Consider the following 26,358-nt stretch of genomic DNA (forward strand, 5'->3'; position numbering starts at 1 on the left):
AACAAATCAAATGAAAACAACGGTAGAAAATACATAGACATCAAAATATACAAGCTCGAACTAACTGCTCATTCTGGACAGAAAACCATTCCTTTTCTCAAACTTTTTGGACTCTTGTCTGTGTAACAGACAGGTTAGTTTACACAGTCGAATGCACTCTGTCAGCTTCTCCAACCACTCCTCCTCCTTTGGGATTATATTTTTCTTTTAATTTTGGGCAAGTATTAACCTTGCCGATGTTATTGCATTTAGCACAAATTCATGGACTTCTTTCAGAAGGAAATCCATGCAATTCAACAAGAGAACCTATGGGGATGAATTTTTTTTGGAACACATGTTGGTATTTGTACATTTTGTTCTTGAACTCTCCGTGGAACAACGGAAAATGTCATTGCATGTAACAATGCAGAAGTTTTTGTTTAGATCTTAGATTTTAATATCTGTTCTACATAGTTGCTGTGTTAAAATTAATATAGTTGGATTACTAGAAGTACTCTGAACAGATTGTACATGATTATTTTATTCATTATTAAAATATATGTACTCCCACCTTTCTTGGCCCAAGGACGCTAATTTATATTATTTTATTATAGCTTTCTAGGCCCCGAAACAAAATATAAACATTATAAACTCTTTCACTTGTCAAAATTTTATGTGAATGTCAAAATTTTATGTGAATTACTATGGTAATTTATGTGAATTACCAGGTTTGTATGTATGAGGAGTAAAAAGTGAGAGAGCCATTAGCTTGGCAATGGGTTCAAATTGCAACTCAGCTAAAACGCTCACTTGATCTTGGGCCAGATATTCAGTGTAACCTACCTCAGAAGGTTCTTGGGAGGATAAAATGAAGTAGAGTAGAACCATGTATACCATCTAGAATTTCTTAAAGATAAAATATAATAGCTTAGTTATAGAATTGATATATACTCAAAAAAGTTAATTTTTACTTTTATTTTCATTGTATTTGCTTGTTTTTAAAGGGAAACAGCAGCATTATATTCAAGAAGGCACTCCTGAACTGAGTAATGCAGCTTAAGTAATTGGTTTAAATAATTAAAACTGATTATTTAAAAAAGGGCATCAGTTCTATTTAATTTTTCATTATTCATGAGTTTCGGATGTCTCTAGAGAAGTTAAAGTAAACTTCAAAATTGACTTCATAGCATGAGATTACAAGGTTGACTGACTTGATACTTTGGCAGATTTTTTTTTAAGGTGTGGAGAGGGAGAACCTTTCAGAAAAATGAATGTGATCTTTCTCAGTACTTTCCCTACTTGAAAATAATACTGAAGAGAGCCAGGTTGCCAGTAAGCCTGAAGAAAAATGTCCTGTTCCTTTAAGGTAAGCTTAATGCATGGAAATAGTCAACTGAAGCTTTTGAGGGTGTGGAGGTAAATAACATCACCAGGTATTTAAAAAAAACACACACCCATAAAGGCTGTATTAAAGGAACAGGACTTTTTTTTTTCTCCAGGCAGTTAGCAATTCTAAGGTTGCCCCTCTCAATCTTTCTTTTTTATACTATGGCATCACATTATGGAGTGGGATAAATATCTCTGTACTGCCCTGACCTGGATAGCCCAGGCTAGCCAGACCTCACTAGATCTTGGAAGCTAAGCAAAGTCAGCCCTGGTTGGAAGACCACCAAGGAAATCTATGGCTAGTATACTGAGGCAGGCAGTGGCAAACCACCTCTGAATGCCTCTTGCCTTGAAAACCCTATGAGGTTTCCATAAGTCGGCTGCCAATACAGCGCAGCAGCAACGGAGCTTCCTCCTGGCAGGTTTCCCCACATTTCCCCTGTCCCCAGTCTCCTGGCAGCAGACAGTCTTACCTCCCTGAACCACCAGAACTTTCCCAGTATTTTTTAAATGGTAATTGTAGTATCAATATAATGTTAGAACAATACTTATAACAGGTTCTCTGAATTCCCAGCTTTAATTTTTATAAAAAGTAAATCTCTAGCCCCTTTTGTTGCAGTGATATATATCTTTAATAGAGAGAGGTCTTTAATAGATATATATCTCTGCAACGAAAGGTGGTAGAGATTTCCTTTTAAAAAAATGAATGCTGGGAATTCAAAGAACCCATTACATACATTGTTATAAAGTTATATCGATAAAACGATATTTAGTTGCCAATTTATATTGGTATAACAATATTCAGTTTCCAATTTTAAAAAGCGAAAAGCCCCCCAGTGGCTGGGGAAAGAAGCAGCTGCTATGGGAGAAAATGCAATGCGAGCGGATCCAAGGAAATCTGAACTTTCCCACCCATGTGGCAGCCATCCAGCCTTTGCTGCGATCTTTCTCAAAACTCCAGAGCAAAGCACATTTGAGGAAGATCAGGAAAAAGCTAGGGAAATCCTGGGAGGTGCCTGAATTTACCACAAAGCTGTGGAGAAACGGGGGGTGGGGAGGAGCACACTTCCCCGTGATATCAAACCCGGGGAAAATAACCTGCAAGGAAATTATCTAGGTTAACTTTAATTACCATTTCCAGTGTTTTAAAACAATCCATTGCAGTCAGTGTCCAAGGAAACAGAGTTAATTTCTGAACCTCCTGTTCTGTGACATAAAGTGCATTTATAAGACATTAGGCATAACTGATTTGTACTTTTAAAATACTGTGTCTGAAATGCACAGTTTGCAATATGTTAATATGTAATTTGTCTATGCCCTGACCTTGATGACCCAGGCTAGCCTGATCTTATGAGATCTTGGAAAAAGCTGGGTCGGTTCTAGTTATCATTTGGATGGGAAACCACCAAGGAAGTCCAGGGTTGCTATGCTGAGGCAGACAATGGCAAACCACCTCTGAATGACTCTTGCCTTGAAAACCCTACTGGGTCGCCACAAGTCAGCTGCGACTTGATGGCACTTTCCACCACTACCAACTTGTCTACATGTCTATATTAGGGTATTGGTACCAGAGATATTGTAAGCAACCGATATGTTGAAACTGTTCTTTTCCACTGTCTATTATTTAGTCTGTGTAGATGTTTGTGATAGCAGTTGAAGCCCCTGCAATTGTTTCACAGTTCCGTTTGCTGTTATGTCCCCCAATAAGAAATACCCTACAATTTTTAAGCAGTTCTAGGAATATCCAAATCAAAACGTTCCCTACAGTTCTAATAAGATGTTTACGTATATTGTGTATATGTTGTCTATATTGTCATGCCAAAAATTGTGTGTATTGTCATGTTGACACTTTGATATGATTAATTTGCAGAAAGACGGGCCATCTCAAAGCCACACCCTCCAGTTGTAGGCCATGTAAGTCACCACAACATTCAGCTAAATTGGGACTTTGAAGGACAAAGAAACGGACCTCAGGAGAAATGGATAAAATTTTCTGTTGAAGAAGAGGATCCCAAGTTGCGCACATATGGAATAATTTATACGTAGGTGCAGTTCTAGCATTGACTTTTCTGACAATTGAAAAGAAAGCTGAGTATGCAAAACTGATTGATATAAACGGTCTAGATCAGTGATTCTGAATCCAGCCTTTAGCTGTGGCTGCAGGTGCAATCGAAATGCATGTAGGTGTTTCTTTAGATTGTAGACACTTCATTTTTATCTTTACATAAGAACATAAGATGAGCCATACTGGATCAGACCAAGGCCCATCAAGTCCAGCAGTCTGTTCACACAGTGGCCAACCAAGTGCCTCTAGGAAGCCCACAAACAAGACGAATGCAGCAGCATCCTGCCTGTGTTCCACACTACCTAACATAACAGGCATGCTCCTCTGATACTAGAGAGAATAGGTATGCATCATGACTAGTATTCATTTTGACTAGTTGCCATGGACAGCCCTATCATCTTAAAACCTTCCAAGTTGGCAGCCATCACCACATCCTGGGGCAGGGAGGTCCACAATTTAACTATGCGTTGTATGAAGAAATACTTCCTTTTATCTGTTTTGAATCTCTCACCCTCCAGCTTCAGTCTCCCCTTAATTGTCTTCTTTCCAAGCTAAACAGCCTAAGTGTTTTAACTACTCCTCATAGGGCAGTTGCTCTACCCACCCCCAATCATTTTAGTTGCTCTTCTGCACCTTCTCAAGCTCTGCAGTATCCTTTTTTAGGTGTGGTGACCAGAACTACACACAGTATTCTAAGTGTGGTCTCACCATATATTTGTACAAGTGAACCTCAGTGAAGCTAGTACTGTCTGTTTACTTGAAAGGGGAGGTGTCTATAATTCTAGAAATGAATCAACAGCGGGTAAACTGACTTTCTCCTTGTTAAGGAGCCTGTTGTCCTAGAATCCATGGTACAGGCTGTGTAGACCTCTGTTGTAGTCCCCTTGCTCCTGGCAGCTGTCAAATCCCCTCTCTATTTTATTTAATCTACTGGTGGTGGTTGGTGTTTTTTTTTTTTTTTTTTTTGCTATGTTTCACTTTTTAAACACTTAATTGTGGAACAAGTATTGGCTGATTCACAGTGTCATTAATTGTCCTCTGAAACATCTGGACACCGACTTTTAATTAGTGGGTTGTTATCAGTTGACTGCTGTTGCAACCATTTGGGAGCCACAGTGTATACATTTTAAAATAAATTAATACATTGGCTTCATGACCTGTCAGTGACTTACTGACTCATCATGTATTTCCTAGGCATCAGAAATATTCTCTCTCGAATATGACACTAGGTGGCAGAATTAGACTGTTTGAATACCGTGAAGTCAGCCATCTCTACACTGTCAACAGTATTTAAAATTTAAGATATTTTTATTGCTCTAGAAAACAACCTGCTTACAGTGTCAGATACTTTGGAAGAATTTTTGCTTTTTAGATGAAGCAGGTAACATATGCAAACCTGCTGCAATTTTGATAGACGTTTTTGTCTGCAATCAAAATGTTTGGCAAAGATATTAAAAATTAAGACAGCTCCCTTTTTTTGCCCTTGACAGGGCAGTACTGTTCCAAAATGTGTTAGAGTGTATGATGCTTGTATAGTTGTTCCAGCTCTTATTTTTGAAGGTGTCCTCTCCTTTTGCCTTTTTGAGCTTTAAGTATGCATAACTTAGCTACATAGCAAGCATGAGATGTGTTGCACATTTGTTTTGTAGTAGTCTCATGGAACATGAAATTTTTATGTGCAGTGTGGAAATGAAGCTGTCCATTGATGCAACAGATCAAAAATACCATGTCTGTTTCCAAACAGTTGTGCATCTTTATTTTTCCATTATAATTTTTGTTTCTTATCTGCATAAATTCACAGCCCCCGAGTGTTGGTTGCCATACAGTGTCAGCTTTTGAAACCGTTAGGGTTTTGCATTTTTGGATTGTAAGTTAGGGCACCAAAGGAGTCCATTAAAATAAAAACTGTAAAAATAGTATGGAAAAAAAATAGTATTCTTTTTTAGGGGCTATGCTCGGCAGCATGTTGTGGAAGGACTTGAACCTAGAACAACATACAGATTTCGACTTAAAGTGACAGATCCTGCTGGGGATTCTGCTTACAGTTCGCCAATTTGTGTAACTACAACAAGTAAGTTCATCATTTATTGTTAAGTGTTAAGCATTCTCAATATAAAAAGATTTATATAACATTAAATTAGCTAGTTATTGAATGGAAAGCAATGTAAATAAATTTATTATGCCGCACTACTCCAATTAAGTTATTTATGCAGCATCTTCTCCAAACTGCATTTTAAACTTTGTATTTGCATTTCCCTCCCTATTCTGTAAAGAAAATTTCTAACTTGAAATTTATGCTTGCTATTTAGATGTCTTTTTCATATTACTCAAACCTTGCTAGCCAAAAAATAGAAAACAAGGCAAGGGCTCATCAGCCACATGTTCCAGTGCTCTGATATACATTGAGAGAAGATTTAATAGAGAAGGCACCACCCTTCCATTCCCTCTCCTCAAATCAGCACAGGTAACAAAGCTCCAGGAAATCCAGACAAGCCTAGGAGCCAGATACCACACAGCCTGAGTTAACTAAAGATTGTGCAGTAGAGATTGTTCAGTCCTAAGAATGACTAGAGTTTACTCAGCTCCATTGGTGTGGGATGGTAGGTAAAGGTAAAGGTCCCCTGTGCAAGCACTGGGTTATTCCTGACCCATGGGGTGACATCACATCCCGAAGTTTACTAGGCCGACTTTGCTTATGGGGTGTTTTGCCAGTGCCTTCCCCAGTCATCTTCCCTTTACCCCCAGCAAGCTGGGTACTCATTTTACCGACCTCGGAAGGATGGAAGGCTGAGTTGACCTTGAGCTGGCTACCTGAAACCAACTTCCGTCGGGATCGAACTCAGGTCATGAGCAGAGCTTGGACTGCAGTACTGCTACTTACCACTCTGTGCCACAGGACGGTAGGAGGAAGGTTATAACAGTGTGTCAGAAGGTATGGAACCACACCGAATACACTCTGGGTCTCTTCAGTTGCATCCCAAGACCTCCTGTGTAAAATGGGTTTTCCTGTTCCCATCAACGGAGGAGCACTTTCATATCTTTGCATGGAGAGATCTGCTTTTCCATTGAAGTACATGGTGAAGGCATTGTTGGAAGGAGGCCTCCATGTGGCTATTAGACTTTCTCTTCTCCCTATGAATTATTTGCCTAGCTGAAATCCAGAAGTTTGGAACATACTGTGTAAGTGTAGCTGTTGGGATTGGGAAGAGATGTTGCATAGGACCCTCCCCAGAAACCTGACGCAATCATAAAATATTGTGCTTTATCACATCCTCTATGTGCAGGGTAAATCCTGTTGAAATCATTAGTCCATAATCATAAGCAAGTCCATATCCAAAATCTACCAGTTGATTCAACCACTAATTTAAACCACATTTTAACTAACAGTGAGCCATCCTGAATGTTTCAGTGAAACAAAGTATGGTTGAATTTTTCCTCACTACTCAGTAATAATCATGAGAGGTCATCAAATAGTAAAATCTCAAAACAATGTTCAAGAGGAGCCAAAGTCACAATTTTTTGAATGAAAGAAATACAGTACCTAGCCCCTCCCCCCCAATCATAAGTGTGGCACAGTAGGCCAGACTCAAAGAGGAAGGATGTTAAAGCATGCCCAGGTATGCAGAAAAATATTAATTCCCCCTTCATCGTATTCCACCCTCAAACCAGGAAAATTTGAGTTTGAAAATTTAATTAGCAAAGAATCTGACCACATTTTGGGAAAGATATATAAACTACTACTTAAATATGAAACAGAGCAAGAGCAAGTCAAGTCATGCATGATAAAATAGATGGAAAACTTTAAAAAGGAGATTACTATGCAACAATGGGAAAGACTGTGGACCAAGAATCAAATTTACAGCCAGCAACAATCTACATGAGAACTGGTACAAGCAATTCTTTAGATGGTATATTACTCCAATGAACATTAAAAAGATGGTTGAATCTTATGATGGTCGTTGCTGGAAATGTAAAGATAAAGATGGAACTTATTTTCATATGTGGTGGTCATGCAAAAAAGTTAAGTTTTGGATACAAATACATCAAGAAATGCAGAAAATACTCAAAATCAAATTTCCTTTGAGTCCAGAAACTATGTTGTTAGGGATGGAACCAGAGAATCTGCAAAGTAACCATAAATAACTATTTGGATACTTGACAACGGCAGCCAGATTGGTATTGGCAGCTCTTTGGAAACAAGAGGACATTCCTGATTTGGAAAAGTGGCAACAGAAAATGGAAGAATTTGAGGTGATGGCCAGATTAACCAACATGATGAAAGAAAAGCCGATGGAAGAAACACAGAAGAAATGGCAATGTTATTTTGAATATGTTAAATGGAAAGAATAGGTTAAAATTTAATAAATAGCAATAATATAGATAATGTTTAGATTATATAGATACAGGATTTATTAAGTATATTGTATAACACTGAAATAATCATAAGAAGTATTGGATGTAAGAAGAAATCTATTCCCCGAAGGAATAGAATCTATGTGATTGTAAATGTATGTATGTGGTTGTTTTTTCTTGTTAAAAAATTAATAAAATATCTTGGGAGAAAAAAAACCAGAAAAATGAAGGCTGCTGAAGCACTTCACGTTGTCTTAGAATCCTGACAGGGCAAAATGTAGATTTAGGTTTTCACCTTTGCTCTGTGGGGAAATGGGTCTCACAAGCACTCATTTCTGCCTGGTGCGGAAGTGAGGGGGTTATTCAGCCCTCCCAGGACTCCAGTACAGCCAAGCTGCTTTTCATCCACTCCCTATTTCTCTTTCTCTGGTTCACTGTCAAATTAATTTAGGGGATCACCTCAGTGGAGTGTTTGAGCTCAAGTCCTCTCTGCTGATTTGCTAATTAAAGGCTTAGCTCCATGTTTGCATTTTTTTCTCTTTTTGCACTCGTGGTTGAGGGGACCAACATGCTGAGTTGAGTATACAGGGTAAGTTGAGGTTGACTGCTGCTCTTCCCCTTCCTGCTGTTGATACACATTGACTGGATTTAATGTAGGTCACAGAGATCGCACTGATTGCATTTAAAATGAAAAGAAGCTTAATAAAAAAATAAAAAGCACACATACCACATCTGCAAACACAACAGACTGAGCAGGGATAAAAGAAATATGAATAAAAAGCAAATCCTCTAAACTCTGACATATCCATTCAAATGGCAAGGACAGAGAGGCTACTTAATTCTTGAAGTTGCAAGCATTTAGAAATCATCCATTATCTTGCTTTCAGTGACTAGGGGTCATCTCCTGGTGATTTCAGGTCCAAGTGGTCATGGTTGTTCTGTTGAGGGACTTCCTCCTCCTCTGAAGAGTGTGACAAAATGGCCAAGAGATAGGGTTGCCAGGTCCCTCTTTGCCACCGGCAGGAGGTTTTGGGGGCAGAGCCTGAGGAGGGCAGGGTTTGGGTCCAATTGCCAAAGTGGCCATTTTCTGATCCGTATCGGCTGGAGATCTGTTGTAATAGCAGGAAATCTCCAGCTAGTACCTGGAGGTTGGCAACCCTATTAACAGAGCTTCTGCAATTTTAATTATCTGCTGTAGCTCTTCGCCTGCCTGTCTGCAGGAAATGTCCGTTCTGCCTTTTGGCCTCCTGAAGCTCCGAAGCTTGTGTGACTATGGCCTAGGTATGACTGTGGCTGCCCATTGTTCTTCTCTAACCAGGCACATCTTCCTTTGTTAAAATTTAAATATAAAACAATATATGCATCAAATTACTTTCCATTAACAAAATGTAAAACCTGCATTTCTATGGCACTGGCTGCCTCTGAGGTGACCCCTCCCAATTTGTGTCTCCACTTTCCTCCTGCCAGTCAGCAAATAGGCCGTTGTAGCCTGTCGGGGGCTGGAGGCCTCCCCAACTCAACCCAGCATGAGATGTGTGACCTTGTGTGGGGAGAGGCTCTACTTACCATGCTCAGGAGATCATGGAACCTGGGAGGGTCAAGTTGCAGGGAGGGAGCCATAGCTCAGGTGCCCTGGTAGGAAAAAGCCAGAAGATGTGGAGGAGGCAGCCTCGGTGAATGCGGCCTGGGCGGGATGGCTGCAACTATGGAGGATGTCATGAGCGGGCACCACCTGCTGCGAGGCCTCAAAAGACCCGGGCCAGGGGAGCAAGTGCCTGGTGGGGCAGGAGAGGCTGGCAGCAGACGAGATGGGGCAGGAGGGCCTTGGCAGCATGATGCAGACGAGGGACATGACTAGGGCCAAGTCCAGAGGCTGGTTTGAGCCTGGAGGGGGAAGGGGGTCAGAATGGAACGGCCCTGAACGAGATGGGAAAGTGTAAGAAGGTAGCCCGAGAAGCAAATGCTGGTGGGACAAGGGGGGAAGGGTAGAGGCAGCCCTAGCCTTTATGTCCTCCTATGGTGGAAGGAAATTGGGTTTGGACTAGGTGGGGGTAGAGCTGGAGGAACCTATAAAAGGGTTGTTCCCACACATGGCCAGGGAGGATGAATGAGCTGGGCTCAGACTGGAAGGCACAATGAAGAGCACCCTAGAGACAGCCCAGGAAAAGAAGGAGGAATTTGTTTTTTAACCCCCTCCCCATTCCATGTCTGAGGCCATTGGAAGTGTGTACCCTGACTAGGATGGTGGCTGAAGGTGGGAATCCCACCACGGGATATGGGAAACCTCACATAGCCTATGTGTCTGCTCAGAGTTCAAAGCCAAAAATTATCCTTTGGGGTTGCAAACTTTGGCATTAATTTTGGGGTATAAGGCATTTCAGGGGGTGTGGAATGGTATCGTATAGCCTGATCTCGTAAGATCTTGGAAGTTAAACAGGGCAAGTGCTTGGATGGGAGACCGCAAAGGAAGACTCTGCAAAGGAAGGCAATGGCAAACCGCTTCTGTTTCTCACTTGCCTTGAAAGCCCCTTGCTGGAGTCCTCATAAGTCAGCTGTGACTTGATGGCTCTTTACACACACAAAGCATTTAATCACCACTCCATACATTTTTTTTTCTAGACACTGCAGAGGTAGTCCTCCACTCGCTTCCTCTGTTGCTAGGATCTTTGGGAGTCATCCTAACCCTCCTCAGGCTTTGCCCCAAAGACCTCCCGCAGGTGGGGAAGAGGGACCTGGCAACCCTACAGACCAACTATGCCATTTCTATTCAACCTACAGCTTTTATTTCATATAAATATTTCACACCATTCATAGTCAGAGCTTAATTGTTTTAATGTGCATGTTAAGAATATGCATGTTAAGATAAAATGCCTTTTTTTTTTGGTTTACTATTTGCATTCAGTTGGAAAGAGCCCTCATAAATCAGAAAGGCAAGTACTTCAAAAAAAAGTCTAATGCCTCTTTTTTCCATAGGTAAAGTACAGGAAAGTCCTGTTTAAATGAGGCGTGCAGTTTTAATCAATTAGACCCTAAAATAGAAAGACAAACAGCTGCTGCTTGTTAATTGGAGAATGTCTTCACCAATGAGTCCATCATTTATTCACGGCTTTCAATAGAGCCTTCAGTTCCATAAATAAAATTCTTATTGTCACATTAGAACATGTTGCCCTGCACATCTGCAACCAAATGGCTCGCTTACTATACATGAAGGATTTATTTCAAAAGACAAAAGCATGACCTTCACCTGTTGGATTCCTTCATCACATTTATTGTGGGGACATAATTTCAGAGACCTGCTGTGCCAGTTTTGCGTAAGCTTCTCACATGGAAGTTTTGTTTAAAGCAGGTATAGTTAATATAGCTGTTTAGATATAAGAGGTGGGGGGAAGACTACAACTTAAACTCGTCTTTTTTCTGTTAGCTTTGATTCCTTTCATTATTGGCTCCTGATATAAATTAGTTTTTTCTTCCCAATTTAGATTGCCCTTCTAGTGCCTAAGTGTAGTCACTATGGGAATAGAATGTTCTTACAAGAAAAGAGCTGAATCAAAGCAAATCCAAAACATTCTTGCAGAAGTATACAGCTGTTTTTGGAGTGTTCAGAGCATTTTACATGCATTGCTTGTGCAGTGTCCCTGACATTTTTATGATCTCCCTGTTGCAAATTAAAGGGGAGGTAGAGAGACTAAGGCCACTTTATGAATTTGTGGCTAAGGTGAGATTTGATAGCTCACACATATAGCCATTATGTAGCATCAGCTCGTAAGCAATGTAAACTGAGAACCTTCTTTCTGGAATCGGTATCAGACATGTACATAATGTTTTGAACCATCATGTATTTTTTGCAAGGTGACCTAGAAGATTTTAAAATAAATAATCTTGTGTGATGGGAGGGGGGACCAGAATTCAGTCACCTTTTAAATAACTCAGCTGTCTGCAAAACAATGATAGAAGGTCCATTGTTTAATTTCAAAATCTGGGAGATATCCAAATGCGGCACTGAAAAATGTGAAAGCTAATCAGTTATTCTGCAGTGTTTTAATAGCTGACAGCACCAGCAGAATAAATTTCTGTCTAACCTGCTTTGCAAATATTTTCATGCTTTGTTTCCTTCAGGAGAACCAATGAGTGGAGCCCAACTCCATCGTGCTGTGAGCATGAATGATGTGAATGCAGTTCTTAATATTCTTCAAGGAAAGTGAGAAATAATTCACATTTTTAAAATATCCATATCTGTGTAACAATGAGCACAAGATAATAATGAAAATTGGATGATGAGTTGTGCTGTGGCACAAGAAGTAGTTTTCCCCATCTTCTAAATATTTGATTGCGTATTTCATGAGCCCAGAGTGAAAGAATTGCTTATTACAATTTATCATGCTATTACATGGATCAATGATGCATGTATTTTGTAAAAGGGTAGGCAACCCCTGGCATGTGTGTTGTCAGTGGTACCCGGGGCCAGATCTGCAACCGAGGCACAGGCAGCTCTGCTGGGGCCAGTGGTGCAGGAGGAGACAACGGGCATGGCGTATTGCCCATCATTGTCTCCCAGAACTGCAAAGCAACCAGTCGAGTCCAAGGCAAAACCCTGAGATGCTGGGACTTCCCTTGCTCCAAGCATACTTGGACAAGTACAACCCTATCCCCCCCTTTTTGTTTGCTGGCTCATCAACAGCTGCTCAGGCGAATGTTGCATTTTTTGGCTCTTGGGCCAAAGAGGTTGCCTACCCCAGTTTTGAAAAGCAGGTTTGGATCTAGCCTTGCCCCCCAAATCCCGGTTTGTGAGCAGAAGGCAATCATGGGTTTTTGCTGATTTCTTGTTTTGGCTGCTACATATTACAATTGCCCTCAACCCAATCCACCGTGGAGGCTTCAATTAAATAGGTAATCCTTAGAAGGGGCTTTTCAGAATGGCTGTCGGCAGGAGGAAAAGTCCCCTGCAGAAGGAATCTCATGCTATTTACATTTATTTAAATGTATGTATTTAAATATTTTTAGCTCACTTTTCCCTTGCCCTGGGAACTCAAAAGCGGATCGTACACACAAATAATAAAAACTTAAACAAAAATATACAACCCAGCTTGCCCCCAGTCAAACTTAAAACAAGTGATGTTTGGGAAAGAGGAAGTGGTGAAAATGTTTGTTGGACAATGATGAACCTGTTTTCTCTTTGAATAAGGCAAGTGGTGGTGGATACACTTAATAAATTAGGATATTCAGCTTTGATGGTTGCTTCACAAAAAGGATTTGGCAGGTTAGTATGACAACCCCTTTTACATTTTTCTTATATAATAGGGTATTCTTTATACTTTAGTGTTTTATTCAGATCTCATATGTTGTGATCTATAGCAGGGCTCCCCTTCATGGTGCCCTTGGACACCATAGCGCCCACCAAGACCTTTTCTGGTGCTCGCCAGTGTTTTAGGAAGTGGGCAGGGCCTGGTACAGCTTTTGCTCAGCAAGACTTCTGATTGACTATTGGAGATTTGATTGGCTGTGCAGATTTTTAAAAAATGTCGCTTTGGCAGTAGCTGCCACCATATCACAAGGATCTACACTGTGTTTACTGAAGTTAAGCTGTGGCAGATCCTTCTGTGGCTGGCTCCACCTACTGTGGCAGCCATTGTGGTGGCCATGTTGTTACTGAGCCCACCATGCCATGTGAGATTTCCAAATTTGCCCACAGGATCAAAAAGATTGGGGACCCTTGATCTATAGTATGCTTCACTTATTAATTTTCTGTTCTTTGTCTTATCATGTGTTTAAATCAGCAATGGCCCGTAGTCCAATTAAACTCTGGAGCAATTTTATTTGAACATTACCAGCCTTACCAATAATGGTTTGATGCAGAAGTGCTCTTTTGATGGCATAGCAGAAAATAATTAGTGGAACAGCAATTCATTTGGTAGAGGACAGTGGGCAGTCTTTGCTGACTTTCCCCTCCTACTGCACATCTCCCCACTTCACTCTCACTCTCTTTATGAGGGCAACCTGAACCCCAGAAGCAGAATTTCGAAGGACTCAGGGGGCTGCGGAGGAAGGGAGAAAGGCAAAACGTCATGTCATAATACTACATTCCTCTCGTAGTATTTTAATCCAACCAAGTTTTTGTTAAGGACATATGGTACAGAGATATTCCAAATGTAGTACATAGTATGTGATAGTACATATTTGTATACTTTGCTATGACTGAACACATATGCTCAGTGCCAGCTCTATAATGGAGCTCAACCATTTCAGGCCACTGAATGGACCCTTCTATTACAAAAGCTGGCCATCCGTGCTTTCAGATATGCTAATTTCGATAGTTTAATTATTCTCTTCTTACAGCTGCAGTCCTGAAATTAATGCTTTATTTGATGTTCAAAGTACTGTGTATATCATCCATAGCATTGCAGTCCCCAGTAATATGTAATTATTTTTCCTTTTTGGTATACTGAGAACTGAGACTGAAATATAGACACTTCCTCGAAATCATCCAGCGAATTACTGATCAAGTTGTGTCCTGAATTCAGGATTTTTTCAGTATTCTAACAGATGACACTAGCTTAGAAAGCGTGATATTGGTTTATAAAATGACTTCAGTATAGTTCATGAGCTTGTGGTCTATGCTTGAAGTACTGTAATTCCTCACTGAAGCAGTAATCAAAATCAGCATCCAAATTTACATTGTATTTTCTAGTTGATAGAAAATAATACATTAGAAATGTTTTATATCTAGACTTGTCGAAATTTTGGTAGAGAATGGAGCAGAAGTGAACAAGAAGAATAGCAGTGGGAAAGACAGGTAATGGAGTCATATATTTTGTCATCAAAGAATATATGGGACAAGATGACGTTGTGAAGTAAAAAATAAGGTTATCTTAATATAGGCGGAGAAGCTGCACTATGATGCTATGAGATCTGTGTATGTTTATAGCCTGAAGCAACAGACAAGTCCACCTAGGGATGAGCTAAAACAGACCCCCTAACTTTATAGCCTTTAGGGGTGTGCATATCAGCTTTACTGAAGTTTTCCCCCTCCCCCTCCCTCCCCCTCCCTCTGCCTTACTTACCTGCCACTGAATAATCCCATGCCGCCCTGATTCTCGGGAGCCCAGAGAATCAGGGCTGCATGGAATTGCTGTAGATCTGGCTGAAATCCAGCCCATGCCGCTACTCTGGATGTCTGAGAAGTGACACGGGCTGGATCAGTGTCAGATCCTGCCCACTGGTCTTCTCTGTACCCCAGGGAAGGCCAGCAGGGGGATCTAAAGATTCGGTGGTTTTTAGTTTGAGACGAACCGAACTCAAAAAAAGGCGGGAAACGGGGGAGCCGAATTCGCTGACTTTGGGGTGTTCGGCGAATAAATTTGGCAGATTCAGGGTCCCCCCCCCGCGCGCCTTCACGGGGCTTCCCTGAAGGCACGCGGGGGGCTCTTTAAACAGATCTGTGCCTCCCAGCTGGGAGGCGCAGATCTGTCCCCCCCCGCGCGCCCCCCTGGAAGCCCCGTGAAGGCGCACGGGGGGACAAATTTTCCCTTGAACTCCGGATCTCGCACCGAATTTCGGGGATCCGAAGCGGGGGAGTTCGGACTTCGGCATGTCCCGAATTTAAAGGGGCTGAATTTTGCCATAGCCGAACTTCACCGAATTTTTTTTTCAACAGCCCTAGATGGTACCTAGTCAGTTCTGATTGGCTATGTGGCAGCATGATATCATTACAATCAATTGGTTATCCTTGATTGGTTAGGATATGCAGTAAAATAGAAGGCAATGACAAGCAGGTGACATAGAGGGCTGCAATGTTTGAAAAAAGACACAGAAGATGCAAATTAAAGGTACATTTCATGTTTTTAGGAAGCATTACACCCCTTACATGCTGCCCATTTCATTCCAGACTTTTGGTGAATAATACTTCAGCTCAGCCTTAGCTCTGACTTACAGTTGGTTCAGTCACCATCTTGAATTATGGCAGTTATAGTATTTGGCAAAAATTGTTAAAATATATCTGTGATCTGTCTGGTTTAAATCTAAAGCGACGCTAAGGGTTTTGTGCCTACAGCAAGTGGCAGTATAGAGAGGGGAAAGGACAAAACACATACTTGATTGGATCAATACAAGACCACAGCTTTGTGCATACAAATTCCTTGTGTTTTGACATAGCATGGGCAGAGAACTACAGAAAGTGCTGACAGTGAAAGTCCCAGCCACTTTGTTGGGATATTACCAGGGGAGAAAGACTGCCAGCACCTGAAATAGACTATTCTATGAGCATTACCCCTGAGGTCCCTTAAAGAGATCCACTAGGATCGTCTGTGTAGCCTCTCCTGTCTAGTGCCCACCCACAGACTATGTTTCCTGCCCAGTTCCCGAGCACCAAGTCACCCAGTCCCCAACCTTGGTCAGGCCACCTTTTGTCCCTCCAAGGTGAACCAGAGAGGAGATCTCTCTCTACACCCCACCCTGACCAATCTGCACTGTGCTGAGAATGGGGCTGCAGATGTAGCATGCACAACTCAGGGCAAGAGGTAATAGCTGAGGCCATGGCACCACTTAGCCACCCTTTTTCTTCTTTCCCTTTCTACCATGTTGGGCGTAATAGGAGGCAACCGTTTATAGTGGGCAGCTATAGTGCATACAGACTACAAGGCCAAGAAAACAAAATGACCCCTTCCAGACAGTCTAGCAAATATTGCAGTAAAAATGAATACATGTGATTTCACTTAAGACTCCATCATAAAATTGCTGTACAAATCAGCTGTCAGTGTTTTAAATAAACAGGCATGAGACTGGATTAGCATATTGGGCAATTTAGTTCTGGATACATTATACGGTTTAGGAAAACTACCTGTTTGCAGATATTCTTAGTGTCTGGTTCAAATCAGATTTTCTTGCAGATTGGAATGAAAACATTTTTAAAATATAAATATTGGTTTGCACAAATATTTTATGTAAAATTTCTTTCACAAGTAAATTTCTGAACAAAGTCAAGCAAGGTTAGCTTGTAAGCTTGTTATGTATGTAGCAATAAATCATAGTCGTTTTAAAATATTTTGTTATTTATTTGTCCCTTTACTTTTCAAAATTGCATATTTGGTGTAACATTAATTACATATTTGTGTAACTCTAATTTGCTATTTGTATGTGCCATACCAGATTTGAAAGCAGACAATACATAATTAGTGATACATAAATCAAAGAGTGTGAAAAGTGGGTACAAATTAATACCCATTCAGATCTGAAGGTCATGCACAATTTACATATTTATAAAAATGAGCCCTGGTAGAACAATTTTTCGTACTTTCTGTAGTAGCATAAAATTTCAGTTTCTTGAAAACTTGATGAATTTCCTTCCAAATGCTGTTCATCTTATTCACTGGAATGAAATTTGGTTATGCAGCCAAACCCAGTGATTCTTTGGATAGCTTGATTATAAGCAGTACTTGTGTAGAGAGAACTTAAAGTGAATGACACTGCCTACTGTAAATGTGTGTTCCTTCAGTCAAAACTGTACTGGAAATCAACGATACAAAGTTCTTGCCTGATAATGGCTCTATAGAGCACATTTTAAGTCAAGTGAGTGTTAGTCATTTTAGATCCAGGCACTTTGTATTAAGTTTCTCATTGGATTAAACCAAGGGCAGATTTCTCAGGAAAGACAGAGACATTTTATTCATTAGGCAGTGATTTCTATGCTCCCCAAGAACTTTTCTTTTTCCTCATTTAATTTCTTTGTTTCTCTAACTCTTGTCAACTCTTAACTTTGTATAGTTGATCTGCCCTTGGTTTAATCCAATGAGAAACTTAATACAAAGTGCCTGGATCTAAAATGACTAACACTCACTTGACTTAAAATGTGCTCTGTAGAGCCATTATGAGGCAAGAACTTTGTATAGTTGATATTCTTGCAGAGTCTTTCTTGAACCGCCTCTGGTCTCGTTTTACCTTCTCTTCTATTAACACCCCTCGCTTACTCCCAACTCCCAATCTGACAATCTCTGATCTCTCTTTACATTTCTGTCTTTGCTGTTTATTGGGAAGGGTGGCACAGGCAGTCTCCAAATAACTGTTAGGCTAATGCTTGTGACTGAGAAATCTTAATTCCACGCAAGCCGATATGCTGCATTTTTAATTGAAGTTTAATGTATTGTTCTCTGTGGCAGAATGGAAAAAAAATGAACTGCAGATATGTTGAACTCCAGTTACTACTGTTCTCCAACTTTATTTTTTTGGAACAAGGGGTTTTACAAATCCAGTTATGCATTTCATAAAAAACATCCTTTATAAAACGATGTGTGACCAAGCAATCAGTTGGTTTTGTGCTGTGTTCTAGGAATATGCGTAAAATTGACTAACAGCTTGTTTTCGTGTTGTTATTCTTTATAAAGGAGCTTGTCTGAGTAGTTATATAATTAAATCCATGCTTTCCAAATGTTGTTTCTTGAAATGTTGTTTCTTTTTAAAGCTTTAGAAAGGTCTTTAAAGGAAACATTGCCTGTCCATTGTCTGTAAAGCCCCATTATCAGTCAAGCTCCCTGAGTGGAGTGTTTGCAAGATTGTACCTTTCCTAAACAAAAATTATGTATCTGTGAGAGTAGCTGTTTAATTAAGAATACAGTCGTAATAAAGTAAGACCCTTCTATCCGCATTGAACATTGAAGTCAATGGGCTCTGAAGGGTGCAACTCTGTTTAGAATTGCACTATAAATAGGGTTGCCAGATCCAGGTTGGGAGATACCTGGAGATTTTGGGGGCGGAGCCTGAGGAGGGCAGGGTTTGGGGAGGGGAGGGACTTGCCAAAGTGGCCATTTTCTACAGGTGAACTGATCTCTATTGGCTGGAGATCAGTTGTAATAACAGGAGATTTCCAGCTGGATGGAGTTTGGCAACCCTAACTATAAGATTTTTTTTCTGTGTGCCACATTGCTATATTGCTTGAATTCTGTTTGTCATAAAATTGAGACATTTTGTTCTATTAATATGAAATTTTACACAAGAAGTTATTTGGAGAGGGCCACATTTTTGGAAAACTTGCAGCAAAAGGGCTAATAGCAGTTTTTAAAATGTGTCTTTATGTGGAAGGTGCTGAAAGGTTGCAACCAATTTTTGTACACCAAAAAATGCATCTTCAGTTTCTCCTCTGGCTGGTTTTCACTTAGTCAAGAATTCACAAAGATTGCATGTCCACTTGGTAAACTGAGCCTTCACTGTGAAATGTGTGTGTGTGTGTGTGTGTGTGTGTGTAAAGTGCTGTCAAGATGCAGCTGACTTACAGCAACCCCAGCAAGGGGCAAGTAAGAAGCAGAGGTGGTTTGCCATTGCCTTCCTCTGCAAAGACTTCCTTGGTGATATCCCTTCCAAGTACCAACCCTACTTAGCTTCCAAGAGCTGAGAAGCTCAGGCTATGCCATGCCGCTTTCTGTCCCTCACTGTGAAATTCCATCCCAGAATAAAAATGGCAGCCACTTGCATGGTGAATTTAGAACAGGCAGCCTGAGCTGCAGTAGTAGAGCAGGGAGATCCCAGGAGAAAAAGAGGCAGATTAAGGAGAAAAGGGGATTTGGCCAATAAATATAATTTTAAAGGTGGGGTTGTTGTTCCACCTAGATGGCCCAGACAAGCCAGGTCTTGTCAGATCTCAAAAGCTAAGCAGGGTCAGCCCTACTTAGTACTTGGATGGACAACCACCATGGAATACCAGGGCCGTTATGCTGAGGAAGGCAATAACAAACCACCTCTGTAAGTCTCTTTTCTTGAAAACCCTACTGGGTTGCCATAAGTTGGCTGCAACTTGACAGCACTTCACATACACTTATTGTTGCACAAAGGCACAGTAGTGTAATATTGCAACAACTCAAAAATAAACCGCTTGCAAAACTTGTGTGCTGATTGGTTTTCAGAATTTTTGGACATGGAACACATTAGTTTTCAAGAGGTTTATGTATTTGTGTTGCCTAGAAGTACTCTTCTTTAAAAAGGCAAGAAAAATAAATGTAAACATCCTCTATCCTTCAGAGTAAAGGTTTTATGTAATGCAGTGACATTCAATTTCAAAACTCAAAATTTTTAAAGTGCAAAATTTTGGTTTAAGAGAAAAGTACTTACAATTTCACTCATGCTTGAAAACCATGAAACATTGAAAGTGAAGGGTTTCAGTTTACATTTCATATCGTGTAAGTGCTGTAGTGTTTTCCAGTCTGACATATCAAGCCTGCTTGCAATTTATGGGGCAATCCTAAACAGAATTACACCCTTCCAAGCCCATTGACTTCAATGGACTTAGAACAGTGTAGTTCTGCTTAGGATGGCACTGTTGGGCTCATGCATCAATTATATATTATGGCAGCCTTAATGGCAAAGATTGGAACTCTTAATATATTTAAACACCAAGTTTCTTGGACTAACATAAGGATTGCTTAATGACTTACTGATTTAAATTTTCACTTCTGCCAATCATGCAAAATAAATGACAGTGGTTTTTTATCTTACAGTTTAATGATAGCTTGTTTTTCCGGTCACCTGGATATTGTCCAATACCTCAGATCCCAAGGAGCTTCTTGGGAAACAAGAGACCTTGGGGGCTGCACAGCTATGCACTGGGCAGCTGATGGAGGACACTTTGATGTTGTTCAATGGATGATTGAGGATGGTTGCAAGGTATGGGTTTATTTGCATAATGCAAGGGAAGACGTATTTTATGGTCGTTTTTCAACTATGGTACTGATGTATTAGATAACACTGCAGAAGGATAAGGAGGGCACGTGCCCCCTTGCTGTAGAATACTTATGAATTTATGAAGTCAGCATTGTCTACTCAGTCCAGCTGCTGCTCTCCAGGGTCTCAGGCAGAGGTCTTTCACATCACCTACTTGCCGAGTCCCTTTAACCGGAGATGCTGGGGATTGAACCTGGGACCTTCTGCGTGCCAAGCAGATGCTCTACCTCCGAGCCATGGCCCCTCACACCATTAGTGGCAGTGGTGGTCAGTTGAAACTGGAATTACAGCTAATTACTGAGCAAATGATTTCATTATTTTCCCTCTCTTGAATGTGTTTGCCCCGTCACAATTTACCTTGCTATATTTTTCTTCCCTTGATATTCTTTCTAGTCCCCTCTACAAGTTTAGTATAGTACTGTTTCATGTTAAAAGATAGCATCAATAGGGTTTATCTTGACCAATACTGCTTCTATTGCTGCTGCTGCTGCATGAAACAGCTTGTGGTATACGCTACAGAACACAGTACTGGTACTTTCCTTGCCAGAAGAGCTTTCAAGTAAAATGAAGAGGGCTGAAGTGAAAAGAGAAGCCTTTGACAAAGGTATATGAAAAATGGGAAGCAGTAAATGAGGCAGAGTTAGGTTAGTTGCCAGAAAGAGATACTGACCATATCAAGAGGCTGAAGAGAGATTTTGTGGAAGGAATGGATTTTGAAGTAGAGTATAAGGGAAGGGAGAATCAGCTGGGCTCATGTCTACAAACAGCTGAGGAGGCTGTTCCACACTAAGAATGCTGCACAGCCACAAAGAAAGCTAGGAAAGGCAGACAATGGCTCAGGTAATATCCAGCAGCACAGAAATTTATCATCTTGGTTTTTTTTGGGTAAAAATGATGTTTCAAGCTACATAACCTGAATATCTTTTCTTTCCTAACCAGGTTGATGTTAAAGACATAGGACTGGAATGGACTCCACTGATGAGAGTATGTGCAGTAAGTGGGAAGAGTGATGTGGCGGCTCTGTTAATCGAAGCTGGAGCAAATGTGAACTTAAAAGATAAGGATGGCAAGACACCTTTAATGGTATGCATTTACAACAAATACCATGCCAGTATGGTTCAAATTAAGGAGCCCCGTGGCGCAGAGTGGTAAGCTGCAGTACTGCAGTCCAAGCTCTGCTCACGACCCGAGTTCGATCCCAACGGAAGTTGGTTTCAGGTAGCCGGCTCCAGGTTGACTCAGCCTTCCATCCTTCCAAGGTCGGTCAAATGAGTACCCAGCTTGCTGGGGGTAAAGGGAAGATGACTGGGGAAGGCACTGGCAAACCACCCCATAAACATAGTCTGCCTAGGAATCGTCGAGATGTGACGTCACCCCATGGGTCAGGAATGACCCGGTGCTTGCACAGGGGACCTTTACTTTTACTAAGGAGAGAGAAGAGGTTTTTTGTAACTGGAAAAATCTTTGGAACTCATCTGTACCTTAATGGATGCAGTTGGGGAGATATTTCAGATTCAAAGGCCTACAGTCTATGAAAGTGAGATACTACTCCTAGCGGTTTCCCTGTATAGGGGTCACCTTATAATGGCGTGGCATATGCCCACTGATTTTCCCCCCATCACCATCAGTTTCCATCTCCAATGTATGGCTTTATTTCACCCTGATGTGATAAAAACTATTGTCCATCAATCCTGTGACAAAGATAGAAAGTCCTACAAATGACACGGATCAGAGGTTGACTATCCCTTACCCAGACTGCTTGGGACCAGAAGTGGTCCGTATTTCGGATCTTTCTGTATATTGGAATATTTTGGAATTTTTGCATATACATAATGAGATACCTTGGGGAAGGGACCCAAATCCATTTATGTTTTATGAACACTTTATACGCATCCCCTGTGTGTAATTTTAAACAATATTTTTAATAATTTTGTGTACATTGAACCATCAGAAAGCAGAATACCTGTATCAGCTGTTAAACAAGAGCAACAACAAACCAAGAATGGCAGGCTTTCAATCTCCACCTACAATGCAGTGTATGCTGTATTTTTTTTTTTTTTATGTGAGCGGAACTTGGAAAGCAGGCAGCAGGGATCTGCCTGCATGCTGGCTCGAAGGGTCCGGTTTTCAGACCAGTGCAGATATGGGATGTCCGGATAAGGGATACTCCACCTGTACCAGTACACTGCTTGGCCCTGTTGAGGAAAGTCTCTCTTGCACAGTCTGGCAGGTTTTTTGGAGTGGGGGGATCACCCTGTTTTTCATGCAGTGCTAATCCTGCTTGCAGGAATATTATGCAATGCTAGCACAAGGAACCCTTTTATTATCAGTGCCCCTTAAGGACTCCTTGAACTGGCATTCTGAAGACAGGAGGATTTGAAAAGCTGCAATCAATTTCTTTGATTTCTCTTGTTAAGGCACTTTATATCAAACTATATCCTTTTGGTTTGGTGCATGAAATGCAGCACATAGGCTGAGCAGATTCAAATGTTTCTTTAATAAGATGAGCCCTCTGATTCCTTCACACTTCGAAATCTATCTTTCTGAAGTACCACATTTGTAGATTCTATAAAGATCAAATGTTCTCTGTGTCATATTTTCATTCCAGTCAGAGAGAGAGAGCACGCACACAAGTACTTTCAAATAGGGGTTTAGGATGATATTTTAATGATCTGTAGAAGCATGCAGATTATTGCCAAGCTCTGACATCTGATTAATATTCAGATCCCTCACATAGATGCAAATTGCAGCACTAGAGTTGAGCCCATCGTCCACAGTATCAGTAAACATATGCTCAAATGGTGTGCAGCAAATTACTCAGCTGTCCCTGATCCTTTGTGACAGGTCTGTCTGATTTCTATCAAACATCTGCCTGAGACTACTGACCATATTTTTAGGAGCATACCTAAGCTGTTTTTGCTGTGTATTTAAAAATGTCAAGTGCAAATGTGACAGCCGTGTTTGCAAACCCATATATCTTACAGCTCATCAGGGAGCTGTGACTGACAGTAGCTCCCTGCTGAGTGTGCATGTGATGGCAAACTCAGTCTTGCCGCTATGTAGCAGGTGAAGTGGCCCTATTAAATCCTGAGTTCTGGCTGCTAGGGTTTTTAAACTACTTTTTTGTTTAGCTACCTGGAAAACTTGGCTGCTTCATCCCTGTGCTTATGATTGTTCTGTAATAGAGTCAAGAGAAATAAACCCGTCATACTTCAGAAAGACAACCTTAAGCCAATGAATTCTCTTCAGTGGTTCATCCAAAGCTTCCCAGTCATTGAGGAGGTTGCGTGTGCTAATAACAGCTACCCATTTTAAAGGAAAGAGCCCCGTGGCGCAGAGTGGTAAGCTGCAATACTGCAGTCCAAGCTTTGCTCACGACCTGAGTTCAATCCTAACGGAAGTTGGTTTCAGGTAGCCGGCTCCAGGTTGACTCAGCCTTCCATCCTTCCGAGGTCGGTAAAATGAGTACCCAGCTTGCTGGGGGTAAAGGGAAGATGACTGGGGAAGGCACTGGCAAACCACCCATAAACAAAGACTACCTAGTAAACGTCAGGATGTGACATCACCCCATGGGTCAGGAATGACCCCAGTGCTTGCACAGGGGGCCTTTACCTTTATTTTAAAGGAGAACATTGTTTTAACCTACAGTACTTCATCTGTTACGCTTCATCAGTTACACTTGCCACTAAAACTGATAGCAAACATCTCCTAGAGCATTTGATACCAGACCATATAGACATCCATAAGGGAACCCCCATATATCAGTAAAACTCAGATGGGGCTCCAGAAAGGCATTTCGTAGAATGACAATAGGGAAACAGCTTGAATACTCCACTTAAAGCACTTCCTAACATAACAAAAGGGAAACAGCCTGAATAGCTCTCTCTCTTCTTTTTTTGCCATCAAGTCACATCTGACTTATGGCGAAGCCTGGTGGGATTCTCAAGGCAAGAGACATTCGGAGGTGGTTTGCCATTGCCTACCTCCATGTCACAACCCTACTATTCCTTGGAGGTTTCCCATCCAAATACCAGCCAGGGTCAGAGCGGCGAGTGTGTGACTGGCCCAAGGTCATCCAGCAAGCTTCCATGACACGAGTGGGGATTTGAACCTGGGTCTCCCAGGTCCTAGTCCAACACCTTAACCACTACACCACACGGGCTCTCCTTCAGTAGCTCTACATAGAGTTAAGTGAATTAGTCCCTTCCCACTCAAAAATGGGGGCAACATCTCAATGATTAGCTATGATAACATGCCCGTAATGCACGCAAGGCTCCAGTTGGCCATTTCCTCTGTCTTAAGCCTATTGTGTTATCTGGATATGACCATCAGTTCACACCTGGTTCTTTGTCCACCAGATTAGTTCAGGTGGCAGTGCACTGCGGTTACTCACCTCCTTTGGCAGTTAGAATCAAATTGGCCAGTAAGATTTAAAACGTTTTTGATCCAGACTGTTCCTGGCTTTGGAGCCCCCTTGTTCACACTCCCAACATTTTTACAGTATAAATATAACCTCTCCAAACCTCCAAACTTTGCAGCAGCCATTCCCTTGAGCTTCCTTGCTACTTCCCCTGGATAGCTTGAACACAGGGCCCTTGGAGATCTGGAGCCATCCCCAATCCCTGCCTTGCTTCTTCTTTTATCGTTCTCCTTTCACCCAGGACCCCTGCACTGCTTTGGACAGGCTTGTATGTTTTCCTTTGCCCCTTCTTTTATTGCTTGGATGTTAGGTTATCTGGGGCTAGGTTTTGTGTGTGAAAGAGAGAGAAAGAGAGCCTTCAGCTCTGAGTGCCTCTTGCTTTTAGCTACCTAGAAAGCCAGCATGGTGTAGTGGTTAAAGAGCAGTGGTTTGGAGCAGTGGACTCTGATCTGGAGAACCGGGGTTGATTCCCCACTCCTCCACATGAGCAGCGGAGGCTAATTTGGTGAACTGGATTTGTTTCCCCACTCCTCCACATGAAGCCAGCTGGGTGACCTTGGGCTAGTCACTCTCAGCCCCACCTACCTCATAGGGTGTCTGTTGTGGGGAGGGGAAGGGAAGGTGATTTTAAGCTGGTTTGAGTCTTTAAGTAGTGGAGAAAGTCAGCATATAAAAACCAACTCTTCTTCTTCATCATCATCTTATTCATCATTGTAGTCATCATCATCATCTTCTTTGTCTTCATCATCATCTTCATCATCATCATCTTCATCATCTGTATTTCTAGATAAAGATTTAGACTCTGATTCTATTTTCCACCTGCTTTATTTCTAGGAAATAAATCTCTGTCCCATACCAAAATTCTGGACCCTGGTATACACAGGCAGTGGTTCCTGATTTAAATTTACCCAGCTTCATGTCTGTGTGCTCTTAACAGGCAAGAGGGATGCTTCAGATGTAGGGAGTCGCATACATTTGGGTAACATAGTAGCCTTGCTTTTTGGTCAGAGGCTATTAAGGCAGGAACTTTCCATATGGGAATATGTTTGTGCGTTTTAAATTGTCCCTTTTAGGATCTAATATTTTGTAATGCTGCTGGCATTGTGTACCACCAACTAACAGAACAGGAGTATTAACCCTTGCTGAAGAAGAAGTCCGTCCTGTCTCCAAAGCAACTCCTTCTATCCGCCATATATGATTAGGCAGGACAAACTGTTTAAGTCTTGTGGGAGGAGAACAAACTTACTTTACACAATAATCTAACTGCAAGAACTAATCCAAACAGGCTCTTCCCAGTATAAGCACTCCAATCTTTGGTGCAAAATGTTCTCTTCTATAGTGTTTTGATTACAAGTGATCACAAAGATGTCCAGAATGCAGAGAAGGGAAATAGACCTACATGGCACTTTTAGATCTCAGACATAGGGCTACTTCACACAAGAAAAATTTCCTCCCC

The 26,358-nt window shown here is 41.3% G+C and overlaps 1 protein-coding gene across 1 annotated transcript in view; it reads left to right on the forward strand.

Annotated features, from left to right (window-relative positions):
* The window catches only part of FANK1 (fibronectin type III and ankyrin repeat domains 1), a 51,866-nt gene that overhangs the window by 24,807 nt on the left and 701 nt on the right, over window positions 1–26,358 (forward strand). The window contains exons 2-8 of the mRNA XM_056850103.1: window positions 3,236–3,407; window positions 5,377–5,501; window positions 11,900–11,981; window positions 12,966–13,040; window positions 14,508–14,573; window positions 20,260–20,425; window positions 21,422–21,565. Of these exons, the coding sequence (XP_056706081.1) occupies window positions 3,236–3,407; window positions 5,377–5,501; window positions 11,900–11,981; window positions 12,966–13,040; window positions 14,508–14,573; window positions 20,260–20,425; window positions 21,422–21,565 (830 nt within the window). The remainder of the gene's footprint in view (window positions 1–3,235; window positions 3,408–5,376; window positions 5,502–11,899; window positions 11,982–12,965; window positions 13,041–14,507; window positions 14,574–20,259; window positions 20,426–21,421; window positions 21,566–26,358) is intronic.

The sequence above is a fragment of the Euleptes europaea genome, chromosome 5 (genome assembly GCF_029931775.1).
Source record: "Euleptes europaea isolate rEulEur1 chromosome 5, rEulEur1.hap1, whole genome shotgun sequence".
Taxonomy (NCBI): Eukaryota; Metazoa; Chordata; class Lepidosauria; order Squamata; family Sphaerodactylidae; genus Euleptes; species Euleptes europaea.